This window comes from Leptosomus discolor, chromosome 26, assembly GCF_034619465.1.
Source record: "Leptosomus discolor isolate bLepDis1 chromosome 26, bLepDis1.hap2, whole genome shotgun sequence".
NCBI classification, from domain to species: domain Eukaryota; kingdom Metazoa; phylum Chordata; class Aves; order Leptosomiformes; family Leptosomidae; genus Leptosomus; species Leptosomus discolor.
In genome coordinates, this window is record NC_141416.1 from 1,554,848 (window position 1) to 1,577,829 (window position 22,982).

At 66.2% G+C, this 22,982-nt stretch overlaps 2 protein-coding genes across 2 annotated transcripts in view; one reads left to right on the plus strand and one right to left on the minus strand.

Moving 5' to 3' along the window:
• Window positions 1–4,574, plus strand: part of ITGA10 (integrin subunit alpha 10) — a 15,794-nt gene extending 11,220 nt beyond the window's left edge. The window contains 22 exon segments of the mRNA XM_086478235.1: window positions 19–170; window positions 270–413; window positions 526–729; window positions 855–985; window positions 1,235–1,401; window positions 1,653–1,795; window positions 1,891–1,978; window positions 1,981–1,997; window positions 2,079–2,105; window positions 2,107–2,165; window positions 2,262–2,403; window positions 2,743–2,835; window positions 2,910–2,986; window positions 3,091–3,174; window positions 3,270–3,354; window positions 3,437–3,550; window positions 3,660–3,761; window positions 3,847–3,960; window positions 4,088–4,183; window positions 4,291–4,369; window positions 4,372–4,403; window positions 4,515–4,574. Coding sequence (XP_086334361.1) covers window positions 19–170; window positions 270–413; window positions 526–729; window positions 855–985; window positions 1,235–1,401; window positions 1,653–1,795; window positions 1,891–1,978; window positions 1,981–1,997; window positions 2,079–2,105; window positions 2,107–2,165; window positions 2,262–2,403; window positions 2,743–2,835; window positions 2,910–2,986; window positions 3,091–3,174; window positions 3,270–3,354; window positions 3,437–3,550; window positions 3,660–3,761; window positions 3,847–3,960; window positions 4,088–4,183; window positions 4,291–4,369; window positions 4,372–4,403; window positions 4,515–4,574 — 2,210 coding nt within the window.
• A 2,211-nt stretch (window positions 4,575–6,785) lies between these two features.
• On the minus strand, window positions 6,786–22,292 carry RNF115 (ring finger protein 115). Its single transcript, XM_086478477.1, has 9 exons — window positions 22,200–22,292; window positions 14,183–14,241; window positions 13,122–13,173; window positions 10,869–11,080; window positions 10,328–10,399; window positions 10,050–10,122; window positions 8,403–8,496; window positions 7,481–7,596; window positions 6,786–7,359 (listed from the first exon to the last, which is right to left on the minus strand). Exons 1-9 carry the CDS (start codon window positions 22,290–22,292, stop codon window positions 7,228–7,230), a joined length of 903 nt encoding a protein of 300 aa, XP_086334603.1. The 3' UTR covers window positions 6,786–7,227.
• Between the last annotated feature and the right edge of the window lie 690 nt (window positions 22,293–22,982).

A 22,982-nucleotide genomic window follows, 5' to 3' on the forward strand; every position in this document is an offset into this window, starting at 1 on the left:
TACTTTCCCCTGCGCCAGGTTACGCCGTCTCCTCGCTGCGGCTGCCCGGCGGGCAGCGCCTGTATGTGGCCGGAGCCCCTCGCTTCCAGCACAAGGGCAAGGTGATCCTCTTCCAGATGGGCACCAGGGGCACGGTGACGGTGGCCCAGGCGCTGACAGGGAGCAGGTAGGTGCTGCTCTGGTGGAGGGGGGGACACACACACGGGGGCAGCCGGGGGAAGGGGCTGCCGGCAGCCCCCAGCCTCGTACGGCCCCGCCGTGTCCGGCAGATCGGCTCCTACTTCGGCAGCGAGGTGTGTGCCCTCGACGTGGACGGCGACGGCGTCACCGACGTGCTGCTGGTGGCCGCCCCCATGTACCTGGGTGCCCAGAGCAGGGAGACGGGGCGGGTGTACCTCTACAGCGTGGGGCAGGTGAGGGGTCGGGGCGCACAGTGGGGCTGGGGGGGGGGGACACACGCAACGGGACCTCCCGAGGCTCATGGATGGAGCACCGAGGGTCACCCTGCCCCCACCCCCCTCCCAGCGGCTCCTGGCCCCCGCCGGCACCCTACACGCCGACAAGAAGCCGCAGGACTCCCGCTTCGGCTACGCCCTGGCCGCCGTGCCGGATCTCAACCACGACGGCTTCAACGACGCGGTGGTGGGGGCTCCGCTGGAGGACGGGCACCGCGGTGCCGTCTACGTCTACCACGGCGCCCCGGGCACCCTCCTGCCCCATTACAAGCAGGTGAGACGGGACCAAGGGGGGGGCTGGGGGGGTCCCGGTGCCATCTGGGGAGCCCCGTCGGGTTGGGCACGGCCGTGCACGAGCCAGCCGCGAAGCCACGGCTCGCCCTGCTCTCGCCTCCCCAGCGCATCGAGGCGGCGGCGCTGGGGCCAACCCTCAGCTATTTCGGGCGCAGCGTGGACGGGCACCTGGACCTGGACGGGGACGGGCTGGTGGACCTGGCCGTGGGGGCGCAGGGGGCGGCCGTGCTGCTGCGGTGAGTCCTGGCGGGGGGGGGACACACACAGGGACACGTTGAGGGGGGCAGCCCTGGGCCGCCATGCTCAGAGGGGTCTCCCACCTCAGCCCTGCCTGGTGGGATGCTCTTGGGTATCTCCTGGACTCTCCCCGCCACGCCGTGCCTCAGTTTCCCCTCGCTGGAGGAGGAGGGGAGCTTAGGGACGGGGCAGGGATGGATGTCACCGTCCCCGTGAGCGTCCGGGTGACACTGTCCCCTCGCTGCCAGCTCCCGCCAGATCGTCCAGGTCAACACGTCGCTGACGGTGGAGCCACCGGCCATCAGCGTCATCCGGAAGAACTGCCAGCGCGGCGGCATCGGCGCCGTCTGCCTCCGGGCCAGGGTCTGCTTCCGCGCTGGCACCCGAGCCCAGGGCCAGCGGGACAGGGACATCGGTGAGTGCTGGGGACTTTGCGGGGGGGGGGGGGGGGGGGGGGGGGGCGGGGGGGGGCGGGGACAGGAGCATCCCAGGGTGGCCCTGGAGCATCCCTGGGGTGTCTGTCCCCTGAATGTCACCGCAGCATCCCTACACCACCCCTGGAGCATCTCAAGAGCATCCCTGGGGTGTCCCCAGCACCTCTCCGGGGTGTCCCCAGCCCCGCAGCTGTCCCCAAGCGCTGACCCCCCCCTATCCTTGTCCCGACAGATCTCCGGTTCAACGTGTCCCTGGAGGAGAGGACCCCGGGAGCCCGGGCTGCCTTCGACTCCGGCGCCCGGCGGCTGCTGCAGCGCCGCCTCGAGCTCTCGCTGGGGAGGCAGAGCTGCCTCCGCTTCCCCTTCCACGTCCTGGTGAGCCACGGCAGGACCCCCCCCCCTCCCTGGCCAACCCCCCCCCCCCCCCCAGCAGCCCTGGGGGCTAACGAGGACCCCTCGTCCCTCCCCAGGACACCACGGACTATCTGCGGCCCCTCAGCTTCACGGTGAGGTTGGCCATGGCCGAATCCACCGGTCCGGTGCTGGATGAGACGTCTCCACCACCATCCGGAAACTGGTGGGTGCTGGAGGGGGTGGCCGGATCCAGGATCACCCCTGGTGCCCCCTCAGCACCGGGATCACCCCCGGCTCCTTCCAGATCCCCTTCTTCAAGGACTGCGGGGAGGGACAACGAGTGCGTCACGGACCTGGTGCTCAGGGCCACCATGGACATCGTGGGCTCCAGGTACGGGGTGTCCCCGCGGTGTCCCCGGGGCTGAGCTGTGTCCCGGCATCCCCCAGGGCCATAACCGCCCCCCCCCCCCCCCCGCCCCCGCCGCAGGCAGAGCCCCCACGTCCTGCGCAAGGGCAGGAGGAAGGTGGTGGTGGACGCGGCGCTGGAGAACAAGAAGGAGAACGCCTACAACGCCAGCCTGCTCCTCCGCTTCTCCAGCAACCTCCACTTCTCCAGCCTCGCGCTCCAGGTACGGGGCCGTGGGGGGAGGGGTCATCCCCCCCCTGCCCAAACCCACATGGACCCCCCCCCTCCCAAGACATCGTAGCCCTTCCAGCCCTGTACAGACCCTCCACCCCATCCCAGGGGTCTCTCCAGTCTTTCATCGACCCTCCGGAGCGTTTCATCCCCAACTCGTTCCAGCTTGGAGATGGAAGGGGGAGGGGGTGTCCAGATGGCTCCATACAGGTCCCCTCCAACCCATCCCAGGCAGGAGGTGGGGGTCCACGTGGTCAGCCCAAGCCCCCCCAGCTCCATCCCCAGCCCTCCCGTCCCCATCGGGCCGTAGGTGACGTGTCCCCACCCGCAGGACACCGGCCTGGTGAAGCTGGAGTGCACGGCGCTGGCGGGTCACCGCCGGCTCTGCAGCGTTGGCTACCCCGTCTTCCCCTCGTTGGCCAAGGTAGGGGACCGGGACCCCCACCCTGGAACCCCCCGCACCCATCCCACCCTGCTGACGGCCCCGCTCACCCCCAGGTCGCCTTCACCCTGGAGCTGGAGTTCAGCTGCTCCGTCCTCCTCGACCGAGCCGAGGTCACCCTCGAGGCCAGCAGGTAGGAGCAGAGGGGGGCTGCACCCCAGGGGGTGGCCGTGGTGGTGGGTGTGGGGGGGTCTCAGGGTCCTCCCGAGCTCCCCGCGGCCACGTGTCCCCCTCCAGTGACAGCACCGAGGCGACGCTGGAGGACAACGCAGTCCGGCTTTCTGCCCCCGTCCGCTACGAGCCCGACCTCTTCCTCTCCAGGTAAGGCTGGGGGGAGTGGGGCAAAGATTTGGGGGGGGGGGTCTTCAGGGTGTGGGGGATGGAGACAGGATCCAGCCCCGCTCTCATCCCGGCAGCGACACCAACCTGCACCGGTACGAGGTTCACCCGCTCGGCACCTTCCCCCACGGCCCCGGCCCCGAATTCAAGACCACGGTGAAGGTGAGGAAGGGGTGGGGGCATTTTGGAGAGGGGGGGGGGGGGTGTCCTAGGGGTTCTCGGCTCACTCTGCTCTCCCCCCCAGGTGCAGAATTTTGGGTGCTACCCGGTCCGAAACGTCACCCTCCACCTGGCCCTGCCAGCCCTGGGCTATCGCCGTGCCACCTTCCTCTCCGTCACACGCGTCCTGGCCGACAACGTGAGTCCCTCACCCAAGCCAGGGGTCCTGGGGGGGGGGGGTGTGTGTGTGGGGGGTGTGTCCCTTCACTCTCGGGGTGCTGAGCCCAGGTCCCCTGTCCCCCACCCAGGCTACCTGCACACTGCGGGCCCCCCCTGAGGAGCCGCGGCAGCGGGGCACAGCCCCGGTGGTCCCCGTGCACCCCGAAGACCTCCTGCACGTGGACAGGCTGGTGAGCAGCTGGGGGTTGGGGGGGCCGGGGGGGGGGGTTGGGGGGGCTCCCCTGCTCTGTCACCCCACGTTTTGTCCCCCCGTAGGACTGTGGCAACGCCTGGTGCCAGGAGCTGAGCTGCCGGCTGGGGCGGCTGGACCGCGGCGGGGGGGTCTCCATCCACGTCCTCCGCACCATCCACAACGACTTCTTCCGTGGGGTGAGGAGGGGAGGGGGCGAGGGGAAAGGTGACACCCCCCCCCCCTCCTCCTCCTCCTCCCTGCCACCCTCCAGAGCTCAGAGTGGGGACACGGCTTGAAACCCCCCCCCCTTTTCCCCATCCCCAGGCAAAATTCAGGAGCGTGAAAGTCATCAGCACGGTCTGGCTGGGGGTCCTGGGGAGCAGCGTGCTGGTGCTGGAGGATGGGGCACACCGGAGGGAGGTAGGAGCCCCCCTCCCACCCCCTAAACCTGGGGTGCAGGGCTATGGGGACACCCCCATCCCTGCTTGCTCCTCGGGGGATCCTTCTTTTTGCCCCCCTCCCTGCAGATGGTGCTTGAAATCCTCCAGGGGAAGCGGGTGCCCATCTCCCTCTGGATCCTGGTGGGCAGCATCCTGGGGGGGCTGCTCCTCTGGCGCTGATCATCTTCTGCCTGTGGAAGGTGAGAGCGGGGCCCGGCTCAGCTTTGGGGGGAGGAGGGGGGACACAACAGGGGACAGGGAACCCCGTCCATCCTCCCCACACGCTCTCCGTCCTCTCCCTCTCACCCCAGCTCGGCTTCTTCACCCGCAAGAAGCTCCCCGAGGAGGAGGAGGAGAAGGAGGAGCAGTGAAGGCAGGCGGTGGCCCCTCGAGCCCAGCAGCGTCGGGAAGGGACCGTGTCCCTTCCCCATCCTTGGGGACAACCAGGGGCTCGGGACTCTGCCCCCCGCCCTCGCTTCGGCTCCATCCTTGCGGAGGGCGATGCCTCCGCGGGGGCTGGATTGTGCTGGCACACGGATGCAGCCACGTGAGGTCGGGGGGGGGTCCGGCGTCGGGGGCAAAGGAGCCCCCCCCCCCCCACCCCGGGTTTGACCCGAAGGACTCGGGGATGGTTGTGGAGGTGGGAAAAAGGGGGAAGGGACCGGGCTGAAACCAGCAGCTCCACCAATAAAGCTCAGCCCCGCGGAGATGCTCGAGCGTGTGGCTTAAATTCTGCCTCGGAGCGGGGAAGAAATCCCCGATTTCAGGCACTTTAGGGCCGAGCTGGCACCGCCGGCGAGCGGGAGGAACCGGGAGCAGAAGCCCCACGCAACCGCAGATATCCCTAGGAGGTGCAGGGGCTCCCCCAGCACCCCCAAAACTCTCCCTGCCCGCAGAGGGGAGCACGAAATGGTGAATAACAGGGAAAACCAATGAGCTAAATCCAGCCAAAACCCACTTGGAAGAGGACCGAGCTGCAGTTCAAGCGTTTTCCCTTTGTGTTGTCACCATCCAACGCGGCCAAGAGCCATTTACCAGCTCTTGTCTCCCTGCCTGGCCCCCCACAGCACAAGAGGAGGGGGTCTTCAGCCTTCTCTGCTCCTCTCCCCCCCTCCCAAAACCCCCCCCCGCCGCTTCAGAAGGGACAGGCGGCCCCAGGCAGGTGCGAGGGGCGTCCGGCCGAACCCCCACCCCCTCCTGCGGGGTCCGAAACGGCGGGGAAAAGGAGTAATTTCGAAGTCCCTGTCCCCCAGCAGAGAAACCCCCTCCTCTGCCAGCACACGCGTCTTTTCCCCCAAAACGAGGGCGGGACGGGGACACCGCGTCCCCAGCGGGGAGGTGGGTGTCGGGGTGTCGCTCCCCCACGTCCTGGAGGCTCAGACTTACCCGCGCTGCAAGAAGGGCCAACCCCGATGCCCCAAAACACCGGTCCCACCACCCAGCCCCCCTCCTCAGCCCCCCTTCGGGCTCCGCTGCCGCCCTCCAGCACCCGGGTAAGAATTTTCCTCCCCAGAAAAACCCTCGAGAGCCGCCCCGGGGGAGGTTCCTTCCAGCCCCGTTCGTCCTCCAGCAGCTCCCCGAGCTCCTCGGCCACCTCTCCAAGCCCCAACAATCCTTCCCTCCACGCCCGCTCTTCTTTATAAAGGCCTTTATTTGACTTCAGAGCAAACGAAAAACACGAGTGGAGACCGAGTGTACGTGGTACAACCGTCGACAGCAAGGAAGCGGCAACACGGTTAGACGCGGCCCACCTCTCCCTCCCTCCCGCCCGCCGCCGGGGGGGTTTCCCATCGCCACGGGGGCGGGGGGGGGGAAGCGGAGGGGGTGCCGTAAGCACGGAGGTTATTGGGACGATAAAAACCAAGGAACCGAACGTGGATGAATGTTACAGAAGCGGGAAGAGCAAAACGAACGGACGAAATAAAAATAACCCGCGAAAAAATAAAAGAGACTCCGTTAAAAGTTACACCCGGGCTAAGGGAGGGGAAGGTTGTGTTAGACACGGAGGAATGGGCCGTGAAAACGGCCACGCACGGTCAGGCCGGCGCTCCTCGCGGGTGCCGTCGGTGTGGTCCATGGTACGAGCCAGCTAAGGATCCTAAACGACTCACTGTGGAGGGCGGGGGACAGGCTGGGACAGACCTGGGGACACAGGCACGTGGAGAAGGGCCGGGAGGAAAAACCAACCCAACCCCCAAACGGACAAAAACCAAACGAAAAAAAGTCCACGACAAGACGGGGAAAAAAAAAAAACAACCCAAACCAACCCTGCTTGGTGCGTTCCTGCTCCCAGAACCACGGGGGGCTCCCGAGCCCGCTCCTCCCCAGCCCCCCAGCGCCTCCCCCTTCCCCCTCTGCCTCGCCCTGGATCTCGGATCCCTCGGCCTCGGCCGCTGTTTTGGAGAGACCTCGAACGCAAGCGCCAAGGGGGCAAACGCAAGGAAGCAGCCGGGTTTGAGCCCCCCCGCCCGGTCCGAGGGGCAGGGCCAGGGGGGGGTCAGGGAAGGCAAACCCCCTCCCCTTCCCGTCCCCTCCTTGACTCCAAGGAGCGCCGCAGCGGGGACGCTTCCCCCACCCCAACTCACCCCCCTCTTTGCCAGCGCAGGGGCGGGGCGGGGGAGAGATCTTGGGACCCCGGCGGGGTCTCCCCAAACCTTCCCCGCGCCGGCTCACCCCCGACTTCGGATGGGCCACGCTCGGGAAGGGGAGGATTCCCGAGTAGAAAACCAAGTCAAATCACTCCAAAGACTGAATTTAGGACTAAAGAGGCGATCCCGACAGAGGCGCGATTCGCTCGGAGACGCTAGGGGAACGGGGCGGGAAGAGGACAGCACTCAGCGCAGTAACACCTCAGGGTGGGTTCCCTCCCCCGCCCTATGTTTCCTGCTACTCTTTTTTTTTTCCTTTTTCTTTTTTTTTTTTCGTTTTCCTTTCCTTTTGTGGTCGTTTTTGTTTGAATTATAATACAATGTACATCCGCGGGAACGCCACTCGGGCCAGAGCCCCCGAGGAAGCCCTCGGGCGTCAGAAAGTCCATCGATCGTGTAGCTGGCTGTCGCTGCTGAAGCTGTTACTCGCTGAGGCCTCGGGGTTTTGTGTTTGCCGGGTCGAATCTTCCCCTTTTAAGCTCTTCCTGCACACGGGGCACGTGTCGTGCTGCAAGAGAAACGCGGGCGTTTCGGGGAAACGCCGCTGGGGACGGCGGCTCCACCCGGACGGCGTCGGCCCCGCGGGGCTCGGCTCGGAGCCGCCCGACCCGCCGGCCGCAGGCTCTTACCAGCTCGAGCCACGGCACGATGCAGTTGCTGTGGAAGAAGTGATTGCACGGTAACTGCCGGACCTGCTCCGCCACCGCGTAGTCCTCTTTGCACACCGGACACTCCAGACCCGTATCTGGGAAGAAGAGACACGGAGCGAGGAGGGTGAGGGAAGCGGCCCCAGCTCCGTCCCGGCAAACGGGCGAGACCGAGCGCGGCAACGCGGCAAAATTCCGGCGCTTCTTGGCCGCCCTGACGGTGGATAAAAAGCCCCGGACAAAACTGCCTGTGGGGGCGGCGGCTTTTCTGGTCAGTTTGAGCTTCCAGCAAGAGCAGCTCGGAGGGGAAGGGACCCTCCGCGCAGCCCTCGGCGAACACGGGGGGAGAAAAGCCCCCGGGATGAGCTGATGGCAAAGCCGTCAACGTCCCAGGAAACCCCAGGAAACGCGCGGATCTCGGCTGCCAGCCGCGCCGCGGGACCCCGTGAGCTTCACCCGCCGCTGCCGGCGCAGGGACACGGCCCGAGCCGCGTCTGGGAGGGAGAATCTACGCGCCGCAGCCGGTGAGACCGCGAACAGCGGCACCCACGGAAGATTTTGGGAGGTGAAGCCTCCCGGGCTTGGGAAGCCTCTCTGGGCCGAGCAGACGCTCTGCAGAGCGAAGGGCTCTGCCGCTGGCCCGACCCCGCGGAGCTCCGCGAGGTGCACGACGAGGGGTGACGGCAGGAGCGACGCTCAGCACCCCGCCAGCCGGCAGGGGAGCGCCTCCAGCCCGAGCCCCGCAGCGAGGAGGGGGCCCAGCGCCGCCTCCCGCCCTCCCCAGCAGCCGGGGAAGCCCAAGGACAGCGCAGAGGGGGGCGGGGGAGCTCCGGGGGCGCACGTCGGAGCGCGGGGCTCGGGGGGACGACGACGACGGGCGACATGGGCGACCGCCTTCACCTACCGACTTGTTCCTGAGTTACTGTCACCGTCGGGAGAGAGGAGATCTTCTCCTTGTCGGCCGGGGGCGGGCCCGTGTTCTCCAGCTGCCCCAAGAGCTGCCGAGAAGGAAAGGGGCTGCGCTGGGGCGCGGGGACACGGCGCTGCCGCGCGGAGCACCGTCACACCGACACGGAGGGCTCTGTGTCCCCAAACCAGCTCAGCACGGGCTGTCCCCGGGGACATCTTTGCCCTGGGCCTAAAGGCCCCCACGGGACGGATGTCACCCGTTTCCCAGGCGGGCCGCGTCCCCGCTCCCTCGCCAGAGCCGTTGCCGCCGCCCAGCCCCGGGGGGCAAGCTCGGGCCACCTCACCCCAGCCCAGACGACCCGTTCCCTCCTCGGCAGCAGCGCCGAAACCCGGCTTCCGTGCCTCCCACCTCCACAATCCCACCTCTGGCACCCTGTGGCCCTCTGGATATTTTCTCTCACCCCCCAACAGTCGGAGACCGAAGGGTTGAGGCGGGAAGGGAGGCGCTGCCGCGGAGACGGGAGAGGGTGCTGAGCTACTCCTGGAGGATTTTGAACCGAAAGGGAGCCGGCGGGGGGGCGGTTTGAGGAGAGGAAGAACCTCGTCCCGCAGCAACAAGGGAGACTGAGCACCCTCAGCCTCCCCAAGACCCGAGCAGGGCGTCAGGAGGAAAGAGGAGACCCCCCCCGGGCTGTAAAGAGCAGCTGCTTCAGCCGAGTGCCGCCACCAAAGCCCGCGCTCCCGGGGGCCTGCGCCTCCTGCGTGGGGTCTCCGGCCTTTAACACGGGCTGAGCTCGAGCCACAACCCCTCTCCCGGCGTTAAGAGCGCCGTGACTCGGGAATTTTACCCTGGATTCCCCCGTCAATCGGCTCAGACGGCTTCAAGCACAGGCAGGGAGGCGTTTGTAGGAGCCTCGTTTAACTCAAGGCCACGTTAAGGCGCCGGGGACGACACGACACCCCGGGGCGGGCAGGGCTGCGGCTCCGGAGCATCGCCCCCCGCCCCACCGGGGCTCGCTCTGCCCCGCCGGGGGCTGCGGACTCCTCTGGGGAAGCGGGGAGTAAGGCGGGCGAGACGGGGGCTGCTGGGGAAGGGCAGCCGGTGGCTCCGCCGGGCGCTCGCCGGGGGCGGCAGCGCGGCAAACCGGCTCGGCACAGCCCCCGTCGGCTCTTCCCGCCCCAGGGACGGCGACACCCGGGAAGGGGTGGGAGGCTGGACACCCCCGATCCTCAAAGGAGCCAGAGGAGGCTTCCAGGGAAGGGGAGCGGGCTGGGCTCGTCCCCCCCTCCGCAAACCACAGGGGGAAACGGCTCGTGGCTGCAAACTGCTGGATTCGGGGAGGGACGCGGGGCTGGCGCTGGAGATTTTAACCTTTGGCTGCTGCCAAGCCCGCTGCCGTGGGCTGACGAAGAGGGAACGAAGGATTCCCACAGGGATAAGGTCTGGCCCCTGCTCCCAGACCCCCTGAAGGCGCAGGGCACAAGCAGCCACCAAGCCAGCCGCCGACGGTCTGTCCCTCATCCCCATCCGACACCCAGGGCTCGTCTCCAGCAGCGGGACCGCCCGGAGCACGGGCGCAGACCAGAGCCGAGGCCAGCTTTCGGGGACTTCCTCCCCCCAGGCACGTGACGAGGGTCTTACCTGGGTGACAATGGCATCAAGGCCGCTCTGGCCCCACGCGTAGTCCCCGGGATTCGAGTGCAGCATCCCGCTCCTGCGGAGGGGAGAGTGAAGGGAGCCGTGTCACACGCACACACAACCCCCCCTCCCCAAAAAAAACAGCCCCGAGGGTTTGCACAGTCCCCCCAGAGAAGCCACACTGGGGAGACGCTGCTCCCCAGCACCAGACCACTGCTGTTTGTTTACTGGTGTGGACAGGCCCGGCCAAAGCCGTGGTCTAAACCCCGCTTGCTACTCACCAGGAAAAAGGGTGTTGGGAGCCCGGAATGGCTGAGTTTGCAAAAAACCCTGCGAAGATCTGCTGTATTATTCTGAAGAGGGAGGAATCGGAGGAGGGAAGGGAAAAAAAAAAAAGAACGAACAAGTTGAGGAAGCGAGAACAGGCAGCGGGACACGCAACGCCGCCCCGACCGACCGCGGCCCCGACCCGCGCCTCGGCAAACCCCCGCGCCGGAGGGCGAGCCCCGAGACAGCGCCGGCACGACGGACGGGGCGCTCGCTCATCCGAGCGTGGGAGGGCCGGGAGAGGAAGTGACTGAGCTTCCCAAGCACTGACTCGTTTCCCTGGGCTGAGGGTTGGCACCGTTACAGGCAAAACCCACCTTCCCCACCCCGCCGCTTCGGTTCGCGCCGAGGGGGACAGAGGGTAGCGCTTCCGGCGCGAAAAACCTGCGTTTTCTGCGTCCAAGGATCCCATTTTGCCAGGTTTCTCCCCAAGATCCCGCATTTTTCCACCGACGGGGGAGGGAGACGCTTCCAGGGGGGCGTTTAGGCACTCACCCTTCGATAGCAGGAGACCTGTCGGGGCGCGAGCTGCCCCGGGATCGGTACCTCCGCGTCATGGGCAATCGCGGGGGTCGGCTTGGTCCCCAGAGGTCGGCGTGGGCTTGGTGGCCCCTCTCGTTGTCCCTGCTGTCTTGATCCAGTGAGCTGCTACTCAGAAAGGGTCTGAAGTCAGGGAAGAACATCGTGTGGTCCAAATGGTCCCAGAGCTGGGGGAGGGGAGAAAAGGAGAGGGGTGGGGGTGGGGAGACACAAACCACGCGCAGCTCCGTCACGCAGCCCGGTGACTCCGCTGCCAGCACGGGGGCAGGGAAGCCCACCTCGACAGAAGGAAACTCATACGGTTGCCATGGCTCCCTGAAAAAAGTCTGGCAAAGATGCTTAATTATAGCCCAAACTAATCAGCGCCGCCACCTCCAGGAAGACCGACCCGTCGGCTCTCCCCTGCTACGGGCAGATCCCCAAACCAGCCCTTTTTTTTTAAGCCCCCCCCCCCCCCCAGGGCACTGCGGGGGCTGGGCTCCGTCTCCAAGGGCTGGGATTTGAGGAGGGAGAACGCCGGGCACCCAGGCGCCGCTCAGCGAGGGGCTCCGGGTCCTGGCAGCCACGGGGGGCACGCGGGCGCGGTCGCCGGTCGCGTGTGTCGTGTCCCCCCCCCCGCCCCGGTTGGGCCCGCGCGGCGCGGCCGAGCGGAGCAGCACGGAAGGGCCGAGAAGGGAAGGTCTCGCACGCGTTAACGCTGTTTTTCGGGGGGGTCCATCCACGCAGGTCAAGCTGTCGGTGGGGGAAAACCCACCTGCCCCTCGGCCCAGTCCAACCGCCAGCCCCGCAGCGCTCCGGGACACGAGACAAGAGCTGCCCTCTCGATAAAACATAAATTCAGAGGAGAATCCTCTCAAAACGAGGAGAAACACCCCCGGGGGCCAGGGGGGAGCGAGCTGCTCCCACGCCCGGGCCAGGCTCCGCGCTGCCACAGCCATCGACGGCGGGAGCCCAGCGCTCCCGAGCCGGGGGAGCCCTCGTTTGGAGCAGCCCCTCGCGGTGCACCACGACCCGAGCAGAGCGGCCTGAGCTCCGTTTCCCACCGAATTCACTCCCATCGGGAGCCTCCTGCACCGCCTGGTTCCATCCAGCCCCGGAGGGACGGGAGAAATCAGGTTTATGACCCGAAGGAACGACCCGGCGGCGAAGAGTTTGGCTCGTTCTCCCGCTGGTTACGGTTGAGCCAGAGCTCGGCCTGCCCCCAGCCGCCCCTGCTGCGAGGAGACTTTCATTTATTATTCATCCCAAAAGCCGTTTCGATTTACGCCGCAGCCCAAAGCTCTTTGTCGAGCGACACGCGGGGCACAAGGCTTTGTCTCGCCGAAACACGGGGCGGTTCTGGGACGCGGCGCTGGGGAGGAGCAACCTAAAAGCAACTTGAAGTTGGGGTCAGCAGCCCAACGGATCCAGCTGGAGAGGAGGGGAGCGGAGAGGCACCCCAGCCGCCCGGGTGGGAGCAAACAGGAGGGACACAGACCGCAACACAGAGCTGCAGAGGAATTGCCGTTGTTTGTGGCACCAAGGGAGGGCTCGGCAGACCCCCAAATCCACCCGGAGATCGCCCGGCCGCAACTCAAGACGAGCCCGGGGAGCTCTCCCGGCAGGAGAAACGGTCCGACCTCCTCTGGACAGTCCGACCTCCTCTGGACAGTCCGACCTCCTCCACAACCGAACAGCCCAGCCTCCCAGCAGGGTCTGCCGGCGGAGGGGACACGGAGAAGTTTTATTTCCAGCTGCTTTACGCAGCTCAGCTGAGCTTCCCAAGGGAAACGGAGCTTCCCTGAAACAGAGCGAGTGACAAGGCACGGACTTTATTACGAGTCTGGGCTTTTTTACACGAGTCTGGGCTTTTTAAACAGTCGGATTTCTGGTGAAACCGGGAGCAGACAGGAAGAGGCAGTCAGGGAACCCCCTCCCTGGCTGGCTGAGCGTCACCGACGCTCATCCCACCACCTGCCAGGGCGCCCCTCGAGCGTCCTTCATGCCCTGCCCTGCCCAGCCAGCAAATCTCCTGCCGGTCCCAACCCCGGGCCGGGTCAACAGTCTCCTCAAAATCCCCAAAAACCTCCTTGGGAAGACGGGCTGTGCTTTTTGCAGGGTGGTTAAGTGAAGGTGCCTTCACGTCCTGCACCCGGAGCCGAGACTGAAAACCTCTTTGTGGCCACAGTTAAAAAAAAAAAAAAACCCATGAAAAGTGGCAAAACTCACCTCTGCAAACTGTGTGGACGGGCTGTCGTCTATGCCGCTGCCATCTAGAAAACTGGAGAGAAACGGGCAAGTGAGAGCAGGTCACCCTTCCAGAAACCACCTCCCGCTCCAGGGCTGAGCACAGACGGAGCTGGCGGGAGCACGAGAGTCCCCGTGCGCTCCGAGGGAGAAGAGGGGCGAGCAGGCAGGGCCTGCCTGTGTGAACGCAGGGAAACCATTCCTAGGGACAGAGCAGGGCTGTTAAAAGTGCAAAGGTTTGTTCAGCAGACCAGGCACAACCTGACGGGGGAAGAAACCCGGGTTCTAACCCCCCCCGGCCTTTGGAAGAGGCGGCGTTTCGGGGGGAGCAGCGTCATTCTGCAGGCGGGACCAGGAGGAGCCCCCCTGCTCCCGCCTTAGGGGACAGGCACACGGACCTTAACTCATCTCCCCCCGCCGGCGACACCCGGCCCCGGAGAGCGAAGCTGCCGCCCTTTCCTGCCCTCAACCCCGGCAACGGCGTTTCCTCAGCCGGGACTCGAGGCCAGAGGCAGCACGTGCTGAGGGGGCGGCGTTTGGCACCCCGGCTTCGCCAGCACCGCGCTCTGCCGGGCGGCCAAGGGTGCTCCTAGAGAGAAAAGGCATTGCTTTCTCTCTCGGCCCGAGCTGCGAGGCGGCAGAGGACAAAAAAAGGAAGGTACTGTGGGGGCACTGAGATGCAAGCTCGACTCCTAAAACCAAACCAACAACATAAAATAATGCTTTTTGCTCGAACAGACCAAAGAAACAGGCGTCAAAACCCTGTAAGTGCCTTTACTGGCGGGGCCTTGTACAGCCCTAGTGGCCACCTCCCACCTTCTGGGGAGCCTTCCCCCACCTCCTGCTCTAGCAGGAGAGCGACGGCCACTTGTGCTTCAGCCTCACCGAGCCCAAACCCCCGCCAACAGGCCAGCTGCTCCTCCCCGTCCCTCACCCCCCGCCCCCGCCTACGGTTTTTTAGGGGCTTGACACCAAGTACCTCACAAACCCAGGAGGAACGCGAGCGGGCGGTCAAGCGAGCGGCGCCGAGCGGCGAGCGTTACCTGGAATCGTCCGTGACTTCTTCGATAAAGCCGGACTCGCACCTCGGGCACGTGTACTCCTGCAACGACAGGGGAAGCCGGGTGAGCCAGCCCGCGCTCAGCTGGGGATTTCAGGCAAAAGAAAAAAAAAAAAAAAAAAAGGTCTTTTCCAAGCAAAACGCTTCTACGGCGCACGCCAGGAGCCCGCCGTGGATTCCTGACCTCCCTGCCGAGGAGGCGCTCCGGAAGAGCAGAGTTTCGGTTTCATTAAGAGGATTTCGAAGGCTGCAGCCGATGTTCTTAACCTCAAGGGACGCGCGTGGAACCCCAGAACTCCCGCATCACGCCGGGTTAGCGGGGGGCTGAAGAAAATTAAACCAACAAACCCAACGCACCTACGGCCTCGGGCCTGCGGGATCGCGACACCGAAGGAAAGAGCCTCCTGCCAAGCGCCAGGGCAAGGCCAGCTCTGGAAAACCAGTCCCTGGAATGAAACTGGTGTCAGGAAGCCGCCGGTAACGCAGCCCCGACGTGGAGCTGGATTTGCTGCCGCTCGCCCCGCGGGGAAGACGACTCCCGCAGGGAACTGTGAGACGCTCTGCGAGCCTCAGAATTAGAAAATTAATGGGTTTTCCTTCTTTCTGCCAAAGTGTTTTCACAAACGGGGACTCCACGCACAAGCTGGGCTCACTGGAACGGCACACGGGCCCTCTGGACACCCCAATTCACCTCCTTTCGCCTTTTTCCCCCCCCAAAGTGGCGCACTGGCTGCCCATATTCACTTGCCAGCTTGCCGGCTGGAGGCTCCCGAGCCGGAGGAGCGGGCACAGGGGGGCTGCCCGGAGCAGCTTCGCTCCCCAAAGGCGCGGGACGCCCCGGGAGAGGCCGAGCGCCGGGCGGCACAAAGGCCCACGGAGGCAGCCGAAGGCGGGGGGGTCTGTTCCAAAGGGCTCCAGCCCGGAGCAGAATGGGAAGGGCCGGGCAGTGAGCTGGCCCAGGGGAGAAAAGGGGGGGAAAAATAAAAATTTAAAAAAAAAAATTTAAAAAAAATCCATCTGGGGCTTTCGGCGTCGCAGCCACGACGCAGGAGGCTGGCGAGGACGGAGGGACGCGCTCGGCAGAGGGACGCAGCGCCCCGCTCTGCGCAGGGGCGGGAGGGGGGGCTCGCCGCTGCCGCGGAGAGGGCGTCTGGCTGCGTGGGGGGACAGCACAGACCCCCCCCTCTGGATAAAAAACTGCAATACGGGGGCGAGGGGGGAGGGAAAACGCCTTTTTTTGGGGGGGAAAGGCTCGGCGAACGCGGCGTGCTCTCGGGTCTCTCCCCAAAGACGCTGGGCCCGAGCTGGGGCTCAGCAGCGAGGAGCAGCGACTCTCTTAAAAGCAGCGAAGACACAGTGAGGCTAAAGCCAAGCCCTGAAGTACGGGGGGGGGGGGGGTGTCAAAAAGCTCATTCCACACCGTTCCACCGGGCTGCAGGGCGACCCCGAACCAGGAGGACGTTTGGTGCTGCCTGAAAAATCCTTCACTTCCTTCCTTTCCAGCATTTTCCCTGTCAAAACGACCACATTAGATTCCCTTTCCCCCCCCCCCGCCCCCCCTCTCTAAACTTAGCAGCAGGCCGTGCCATCGGGGACGCTGCAGGTCTGGTGCGTTCCTGGGAGCTTTTTGAATGTTTCTTTTTATGTTTTAATCTGTATGGAAATTACCAGCATCTTGCCCAGAAGCTCGAATGTAAGAGTCAGAGCATGAAGAGAGATAAAAATGGCATTTGGGATAAATAGCAACAGGGGGGAGGGAGCAGGGAAAGCAGAACAGAGGACGGGAGGTGGGTGGGATCCTGCGGAGCCATCGCACGAGCCTTTCGTTTTCCCTTCCCCGCTTTCTGCGAGAGGTTTAGGGATGGAGTTGGGCAGCCCCGGTCTCTGCCAGAGCCTCCTGCCTGCCCAGAAGGAGCTCGATGGGCGCCCCACATCCCCGAGAACTGCCCCGGGGAGCGTTTCGGTGAGCCCAGGCACCTCAATCCCCCAAGCAGGGCCCGGCCACAGCGCAAAGAACGAAAATAAAGAGACTTTCCAGGCGGGACAACAGCATCCCATCGCTCCGACTCCCCTTCAGCCTTGTGTTTCCCAGAAGGAAAAGAAACCACAATCCCGCCAGGAGCCCTCGCCGCTGCCCGCCGGGAGCTCGCCGGAGGAGAGCAGCCGGCTCCTTTCCCGAGCAGCCAGAACCTCCAGGCCCAGCCCTGATCCGACAGCGGGGCGGGAAGGACGGACTAGAAGGTTTCTCAGCCTCTGGCTCGCGGGTCCGCACGCCCCGGCGGTCGCTGAGCCCCCCTTTCGCCCCCCAAACAGAGGGCGAGAGGCAAAGGCAAACCCAACCGGGCGGCAGGTAAAGGCGCAGGGCAGCAAACCAGCCTGTGTTTTGAGGTCGCCAGGGAAAACCGCACGTAAAGACTTCCAAGCACCAGGAGAAGCGCCGGGCAGGCCGCTGGGGTCGGCCTGCAGCGCCGTCCGGCCTCTGGGGCTGAGCAGGCCAAGCGAGGCCCAGCGCCGGGCTCTGGCAGAGGCACCGCTCGTGCTTCTGCCCCGCTCCTCGCCCCACCCGGACGCAGAGCGCGCCAGGAGCCCTCAACTGCCCCCCAAATTTCCCCCCCCCCCCCCCGCCCCTCATCTCGTGTCCTCCCGGCTCTCCCAGGCACCGGCAACCCGGAGAGGAGGCAGGGAAGCGAGTTGCCTCATCAGCAAGGCCCGGGCTCCAGCGAAAGCGAGGGAGTCGGGCGAGCTGAGGAGTTTTCACGAGCCCACCCCGCGGCTCCAGCCCCGAACTACCTTCCCCTCTCGGCACCGGGCAGCTACGGGCAGGACAACTCAGCGGCACCGCCGCGGGCTCGCGTTGACTCCCTTGTCTTTGCCCCATCAAACAGCCTTCTCGTAACCCCCACGAGCTGCTCCTCGTCTTCTCAAGTGCTGGGCAACATCACCCTGCTCTTCCCGAAGCGGCTTCGCCCAAGGGGCAGCCGCTCCTTGCGCTAAATAAACCGCGTGGTTTGGTTTTGAGGAGGGTTAAAAAAAAAAAAGAGAGAGAGAGGCCCAGAGAACCGACCCCCCGTTCAACACTTCAGAGGCACCCGCTCAAGCAGCAGCTCCCAGCAAGCTCGTGCACCCCAGCCCTCGGGTAGGGAAAGGCAGCTCTGGCGTTCCCTCGGGAAGAGGCAGCGGCAAAAAACCCCCCCGTGGCACCTCTTCCCCCAGCTGCCGTCCGGCTCTCCCGGCGCACGAGCCAGGACCACGTCTCTCACCCCTGGAGCTCAGCAGCTTCTCCCCAGGTCTCTGCTCCTCGAGGCACCTTGTCACCTCAACACGTGCTTTCACCGCCGCCGGGACCCCTCCTCGCGCCGCCGGGACCCTTCCTCGCGCCACCGGGACCCCTCCTCGCGCCGCCGGGACCCCTCCTCGCGCCGCCGGGACCCCTCCTCGCGCCGCCGGGACCCTTCCTCGCGCCGCCGGGACCCTCCTTGCGCCGCCGGGACCCTTCCTCACGCCGCCGGGACCCTTCCTCGCGCCGCTGGGACCCTCACACCAGGCATCGGCCGGAGGCTGCGTCCCTCGGGAAGCCCGAAGCATCAGAGTGTCCTCAAAAAGCCCCAAGATGACTTCCTGAAGGATTGGGGTTCTTCAACCCGCTGGTCTCCAGCTCGGGAGGTGCCGCAGCACGGGGAGGTCGAGGACGGCTCAGTAACCCCTCGCTTCCACTGCCTCGTCCCTCATCCCTCTCAGAAAGGAGACTCAGGGCTCAAATGACCCAAGACGGCCAATTCTACCCAAAAAAGCCGTCGTTTTGGTTTGTTTCTTTAAATTAAAACCATTTTGCCACGAGAAGAAAAAGCAGCCGCCGCACCAGACAGCAGGAGACGTCAAACGCCGTGGGACAACATCCCCCTCCCCTGCTCGCCCCCTCCTCCGCCCCAGGAGCCCCCCCGGTGGGGCGCAGACGCGCCCTTCGCTATCCCACACCGGTGCATCCCGACCTCGACTCCGTTTCGGCGTCGCCGCGCCGTCCATCGGCCGGTTCCAGCGTTTCCTCGAGCTGCGCCGCACGAGGGAAACTCCCTCACCGAAACGCCGGACGGCAGCTTTCAGCCAGGCGTGGCACCGGGCGGATGGCTCTGCCGCCGGCACCGTCCACCCCGAGCTCTTCAGGCGTGAGGAAACGGGAGCGCGAGCAGCTCCTCTCCCGCCTCGCTCCCAGCCGAGACCGCCCGGCTCCTCACCGGCGAAGAAGGGCCGTTTTGGCGGGGACTGGAGCCCACCGTGGGTGAAACCAGGCGGCCACGGCAGGGATGAGCAGGGGGAATCGCTCCGGCCTCTCCGGAGGGCAGCGCGGGGCCGACACGAGCACAGCCGGCAGCGCCGAAATCCCCGCTCAGCTTTGCCCCTCGTCGAGCCACACATTGTCTCTCTCTCTCTCGGGTTTTTCCTCCCCAAATAAAAACCAGACCCACAGGGCTGCAGGCCGAGCGTGATGGCAACGGCCGGCGGGGATATCCCGGGACACCAGCCGGCTCCTCCGCGACCAACCGGCCGCCCGGGCAGAGACCGGCCCGACAAACCCCCGCACAAGCCCCATCGAAGACCCCGACGCAAGCAAAGCCACCCTGACCCACTCCTGCCGACCCAGAGGCAGCCCCCGACCACCCCAAAAGGGTTGGGGGGGGATCTGGCGAGGTGCTGGCCCCGCTCGGGGCACCCTTGGGGTGGCGCGGGCAGGCGGGGAGCGAAGCCGGCGCCACCTCGGCCGCGCTCCGGGTGGGTCCAGCTTCTTGGCAAAGCGAGAAGATGGAGCCGAGGGGAACTGGAAGGGAACTGGGAGGGAACTGGAAGGGAACTGGCCGCGCCATGCCTGGAGCCCTCGCTGGGTCCCGGCACCGAACGCCCCAGCAGCCTCGTGCCCCCGAATCCCGCCCGACCAGCGGCCGATCCTCTCGCTCAGAGCGGGGGGGGGGTCGGCAGAAAGACAAACCTCCAGGACAGACGGACGACCCGCAGCCAGGGTTTTCGTTGAGGTTGCTGCTCTCCTGGGGAGAGCGGCTCAAAAAACCCCCCCCCACCCCCAAACCAGGGCGCTCAGCGTCTGTTGTGTTCGTGCAAAGACAGGGAGAGAAGTCACTTGTCCGGGGGGAGGGGAGAGACAAAAAGGTCACTGGGACGGGACTGGGAAACAGGTCCAGCTTCTCCCAGTTCATCACTTTGGGTTTTGCACGTCCTCCCCCCCCACGGAGAGGGGACAGGGAACTCTGCTGGTGGTAAACTGAGGCACAGAGGGGGAGCGACTGGCCTGTGCTGGGTCAGGCTCGGGGGGGGGGGACACGGCACCTCCCGCAAGGCAAGGGGACGGCCACCCAGCCTGGAGGGACAAGGGGACCCTCCGAGGCCGGACCAAAAGCAGCTCCCAAGGTCCCCCCGTGGGCAGAGCAGCCCCACGGCCACCCCACAGCCGGGGCGGGGGGGTGTGTGTTCAGGTGACACCCCTACACCAACCGCCCCCAAGGTTGCCAAGGCGGAGCTTTGGGCCGGGGAAGGGCGTCAGGGAGCTCCGGCTGCGCTTCCCTTCCAAGGGAGGACGCGAGGGAACAGGTTTGGGGACGAGTGACAGTCCCTGCCCGTCCCCACCCCCCCCCACCCCCCCCCCCCAGGGCAGGCAAGGAGCGGAGATCTCCAAGCGATTCCGAGCACAAGCTCCGAACCAACGTCTTCCCGACGCCACAGGACGGTGACAAGCGGCATTTCGAGACCCGCCGACGCTCATCCCGACCGAAATCCAGGCGCCTCCGGAGGGGAACGGGAGCGGGAAGAGGCCAACCAGCGGCCTCAACCCCGCGCTGGGTTTCTGGGTGCTCTTGAAATAGAAACTGGAGCAAGCCACGCCGGGAGAGCCGGGCAAGGCAGCCTCCAGGCAGATCCGGCGACCTCCTTCCCGCCCCCGCGAAGCAGAAGGGGCTTGGGGGCCGCCCGGGCTCCCGGTTTGGAAGCGAAGGAAACAGCTCCTGGGATCCCAGCGAAGGGAAAAACCTTCGGAGGTTTGATGCGAAGGTGTTTTGGGGAGCAGGCCTGGAGTTTTGGTCCCAGGTCCGGCAAGAAAGATTCCTGAGGCACCCAGGGGAGCCGGAGCCCCGTGGTCCGGCAGGGTTTGGGCAGTGATTCTTTCCCACAAAGGAGATTTTGGAAACGCTGGGGGGTGAAGTGCTGAAGTCAGCGACAAACGGTGTAAAGAGAGAGCGGAGCAAAATTTGGGAGACACGGGGGATGAGAAGCACCCAAAGGTGAAACTACCGGCTCCAGAGAAGAGGATTTGGGATGGGGTTGGGTTGCAGACGTCAGGCTTCCACCCCAGCAGAGGGGGATAAGCCTCGGGGGCTGCTTGTGCCTCCTGAAGCCCCCACTGGAGGCCGTGTCAGGGCCCCTCGCCCGGGCCTGAGCGCTTTCGGAGCCGAGGGGCCACGTCGCTCCGTGTGCCTGGATTTTACAGAAATCAGGGAAGGGGGCTTGGTGCCCGAGGGGTCTGTGTGTGGGCCTCACGATGGCTCCAACACCCTTGGGCAGGAAAGGGGTGGAGAAAACCCACAACTTGCAGCTCAGAAACGAACTTTTGGGGTTAACGAAGCCGGTCAGGGAGCGCAGGGTGCCCGCAGGGGACGGGGGACGCGGTTCCCCCACCAGCAGCTCGTGAATCGGACCTGGACGGAGCTGCAGCCCGTGGGTAGCGGCTGCTGGGATGTCTCCCCCGCTGGGAAGGCCGCCCAGTTCACCTCCTCCTCCTCCCGCTGCCCCGCACGCCAGCCCCCCCCGTCCGCCATCCCCCCCCGCCCAGCCCTGCCCCTTCCCAGGCTGGGCACTGGGATGACACCCCCCGCCACGGGGAACACGAGCATCGGTCCTGCCCCCTTCTCCCCAAACGTCCCCCCAACCTCAGCGATCGCAGGTGAAACCTTCCACCCCCCCCCCCCTCAAAACCCCCCAAAACAGGGGGAATATTAAGGTCAGGCCAGCCCAGCCCCGCTCCGAGCTGCCTCGCTGAGGGGCCACGGGGATTTGTCACCCCCTGCTCAGCCCTTTGGGGGGAAGAGGGTGTTTGGGCTCCCCACATGTGGGGGACTCGGTCCCACCGGGCTGGGGCTCAAGCTGCCCCCTCCTCCTCACCCAGAGGGCCAGGGGTGATGAAGAACCCCTCAGGGGCTCGGTTAGGGGCCGAGAATTGGGGGTCACCCCTGGGAGGGGGCACCATACAGCCCCCCCCAGCTGCTCTCCTGGTGCTTCCCAAAAGGCTCAGAGGACTCACCCCGAGGCTCAGCAGGATTTCGGAGCTCACCCCTTTCTACAGGGCCTGGGGTGGGGATGGGGGGGTCACCCCTAACCACTGGGTTTCTGGCGAACCACCCCTTCCCGCTGGGATTTTTGGGGGTCACCCCTTCCCTGCAGGGTTCAGGGAAGTTTGGGGGTGTCACACCAATCTCCGAGGTTTTGCAGGGCGGCCCTGTTTCAAGGGGCACCCCTTCTCCAACGGGGGGGGGGGCCCTTCCCTGCAGGGGTCAACGAGGTGATTTTTTTGGGGAGTGGGTGTGATTTGGGAGGAAGGGGGAACACGCCTTCCCACAAAGGTCAGGGAGGGGACTGGAGGTGGGGGTGGGTGGGTGTGTGTGGGGTGTCACCCCTGTCTGCAGAGCTTGGGGGGAGCTGCCCTTCCTCACCTCACGGGGCTCAGGGAGGGGACTGGGGGTGGGGGGGGGCGGGCGGGCACCCCTTTCCGCAGAGCTTGGGGGGGGATGTGACGACACACACCACCCCTACCCCCCCCATGCTGAACCCCGGGCACAGGGGAGATTTGGGGAGGGGACACAAGCCCCTCACCCCCGGGGCTGGCCGAGCCCGGCCCGCCCCCGCCGCAGGGAGGAGGGGGGGGGGGGGGGGGGGGGCAGCGGCGCCGAGAGGCCTCGGCCTCCTCCACAGCCCGCCCCGCTGCGGCCTCAACCCCCGGCGCTTACCGGCAGCTTGGGGCTGACCTCCCCCTTGCAGCTGTGGCAGAAGAAGCGGTGCTGGGACACGGCGGCCGCCGCCGCCGCCGAGGCCTCCGCCATCTTCTCTCTCCCCCGCCTCCGCCGGCTCCCTGCCGTCAGTCCTCCGCCGAGGCAGCGAGGCCGCCGTCCGCACGGAGGGTAGAACGTCGGCGGAACGACCCGCTAGCCTCAAGCTTCCGGTCTCTCTCGTCTGCTCCGGACCGAGCAACGAGCTCGCGTGGGTAGAGCGTCACCTCGGCTCGACGAGACGACGCGGGCAGAGCATCCGCCCGGCTCGGTCCTCCAGAGCCGGCCGAGGAAGCGCGGCGGCGCTCAGGGCGACCGGAAGTAGAGGCGAAACCGGAAGTGCCGGTTGCCATGGCGGCCGCATGGGCCTAGGCCGGGTGTAGGTGAGTGAGAGCCTGGCGGGGCCCCTCCGGCTGGGCTGGCGGCCCCGGGGAGGGGACACAGGGACCCCGATCCCTCTGACAGGGCCCCAGCCCTTTGCGGGGGACGATCGCACCCGGGAGGGGGACACGAGGGACCCCCCGGCGCCTCTGACATGGCGGCCCGTTGGGAGGGGGACCCGTGTATCCAGGCCTCCTCAGACAGGGCTGCCCGTCCCCTGGGAGGGGACACAGGGACGCCTCTGACAGGGCTGCCATCCATCCTGGGAGGGGACACAGGGACGCCTCTGACAGGGCTGCCGTCCACCCTGGGAGGGGGACAAAAGAGACCCCGACCCCTGGGACCTGGCGGCCCCTGGGGAGG

Coding starts and splice junctions, on each gene's coding strand:
- RNF115 (XM_086478477.1), bottom strand. CDS start 22,292: ATGGCGGAGGCCTCGGCGGCGGCGGCGGCCGCCGTGTCCCAGCACCGC. Junction 13,174..14,182: donor GAAGTCACGGACGATTCCAG/GTAACGCTCGCC, acceptor GTTTCTCTCCAG/TTTTCTAGATGGCAGCGGCA. Junction 8,497..10,049: donor TTGATGCCATTGTCACCCAG/GTAAGACCCTCG, acceptor CCTTCTCGGCAG/CTCTTGGGGCAGCTGGAGAA.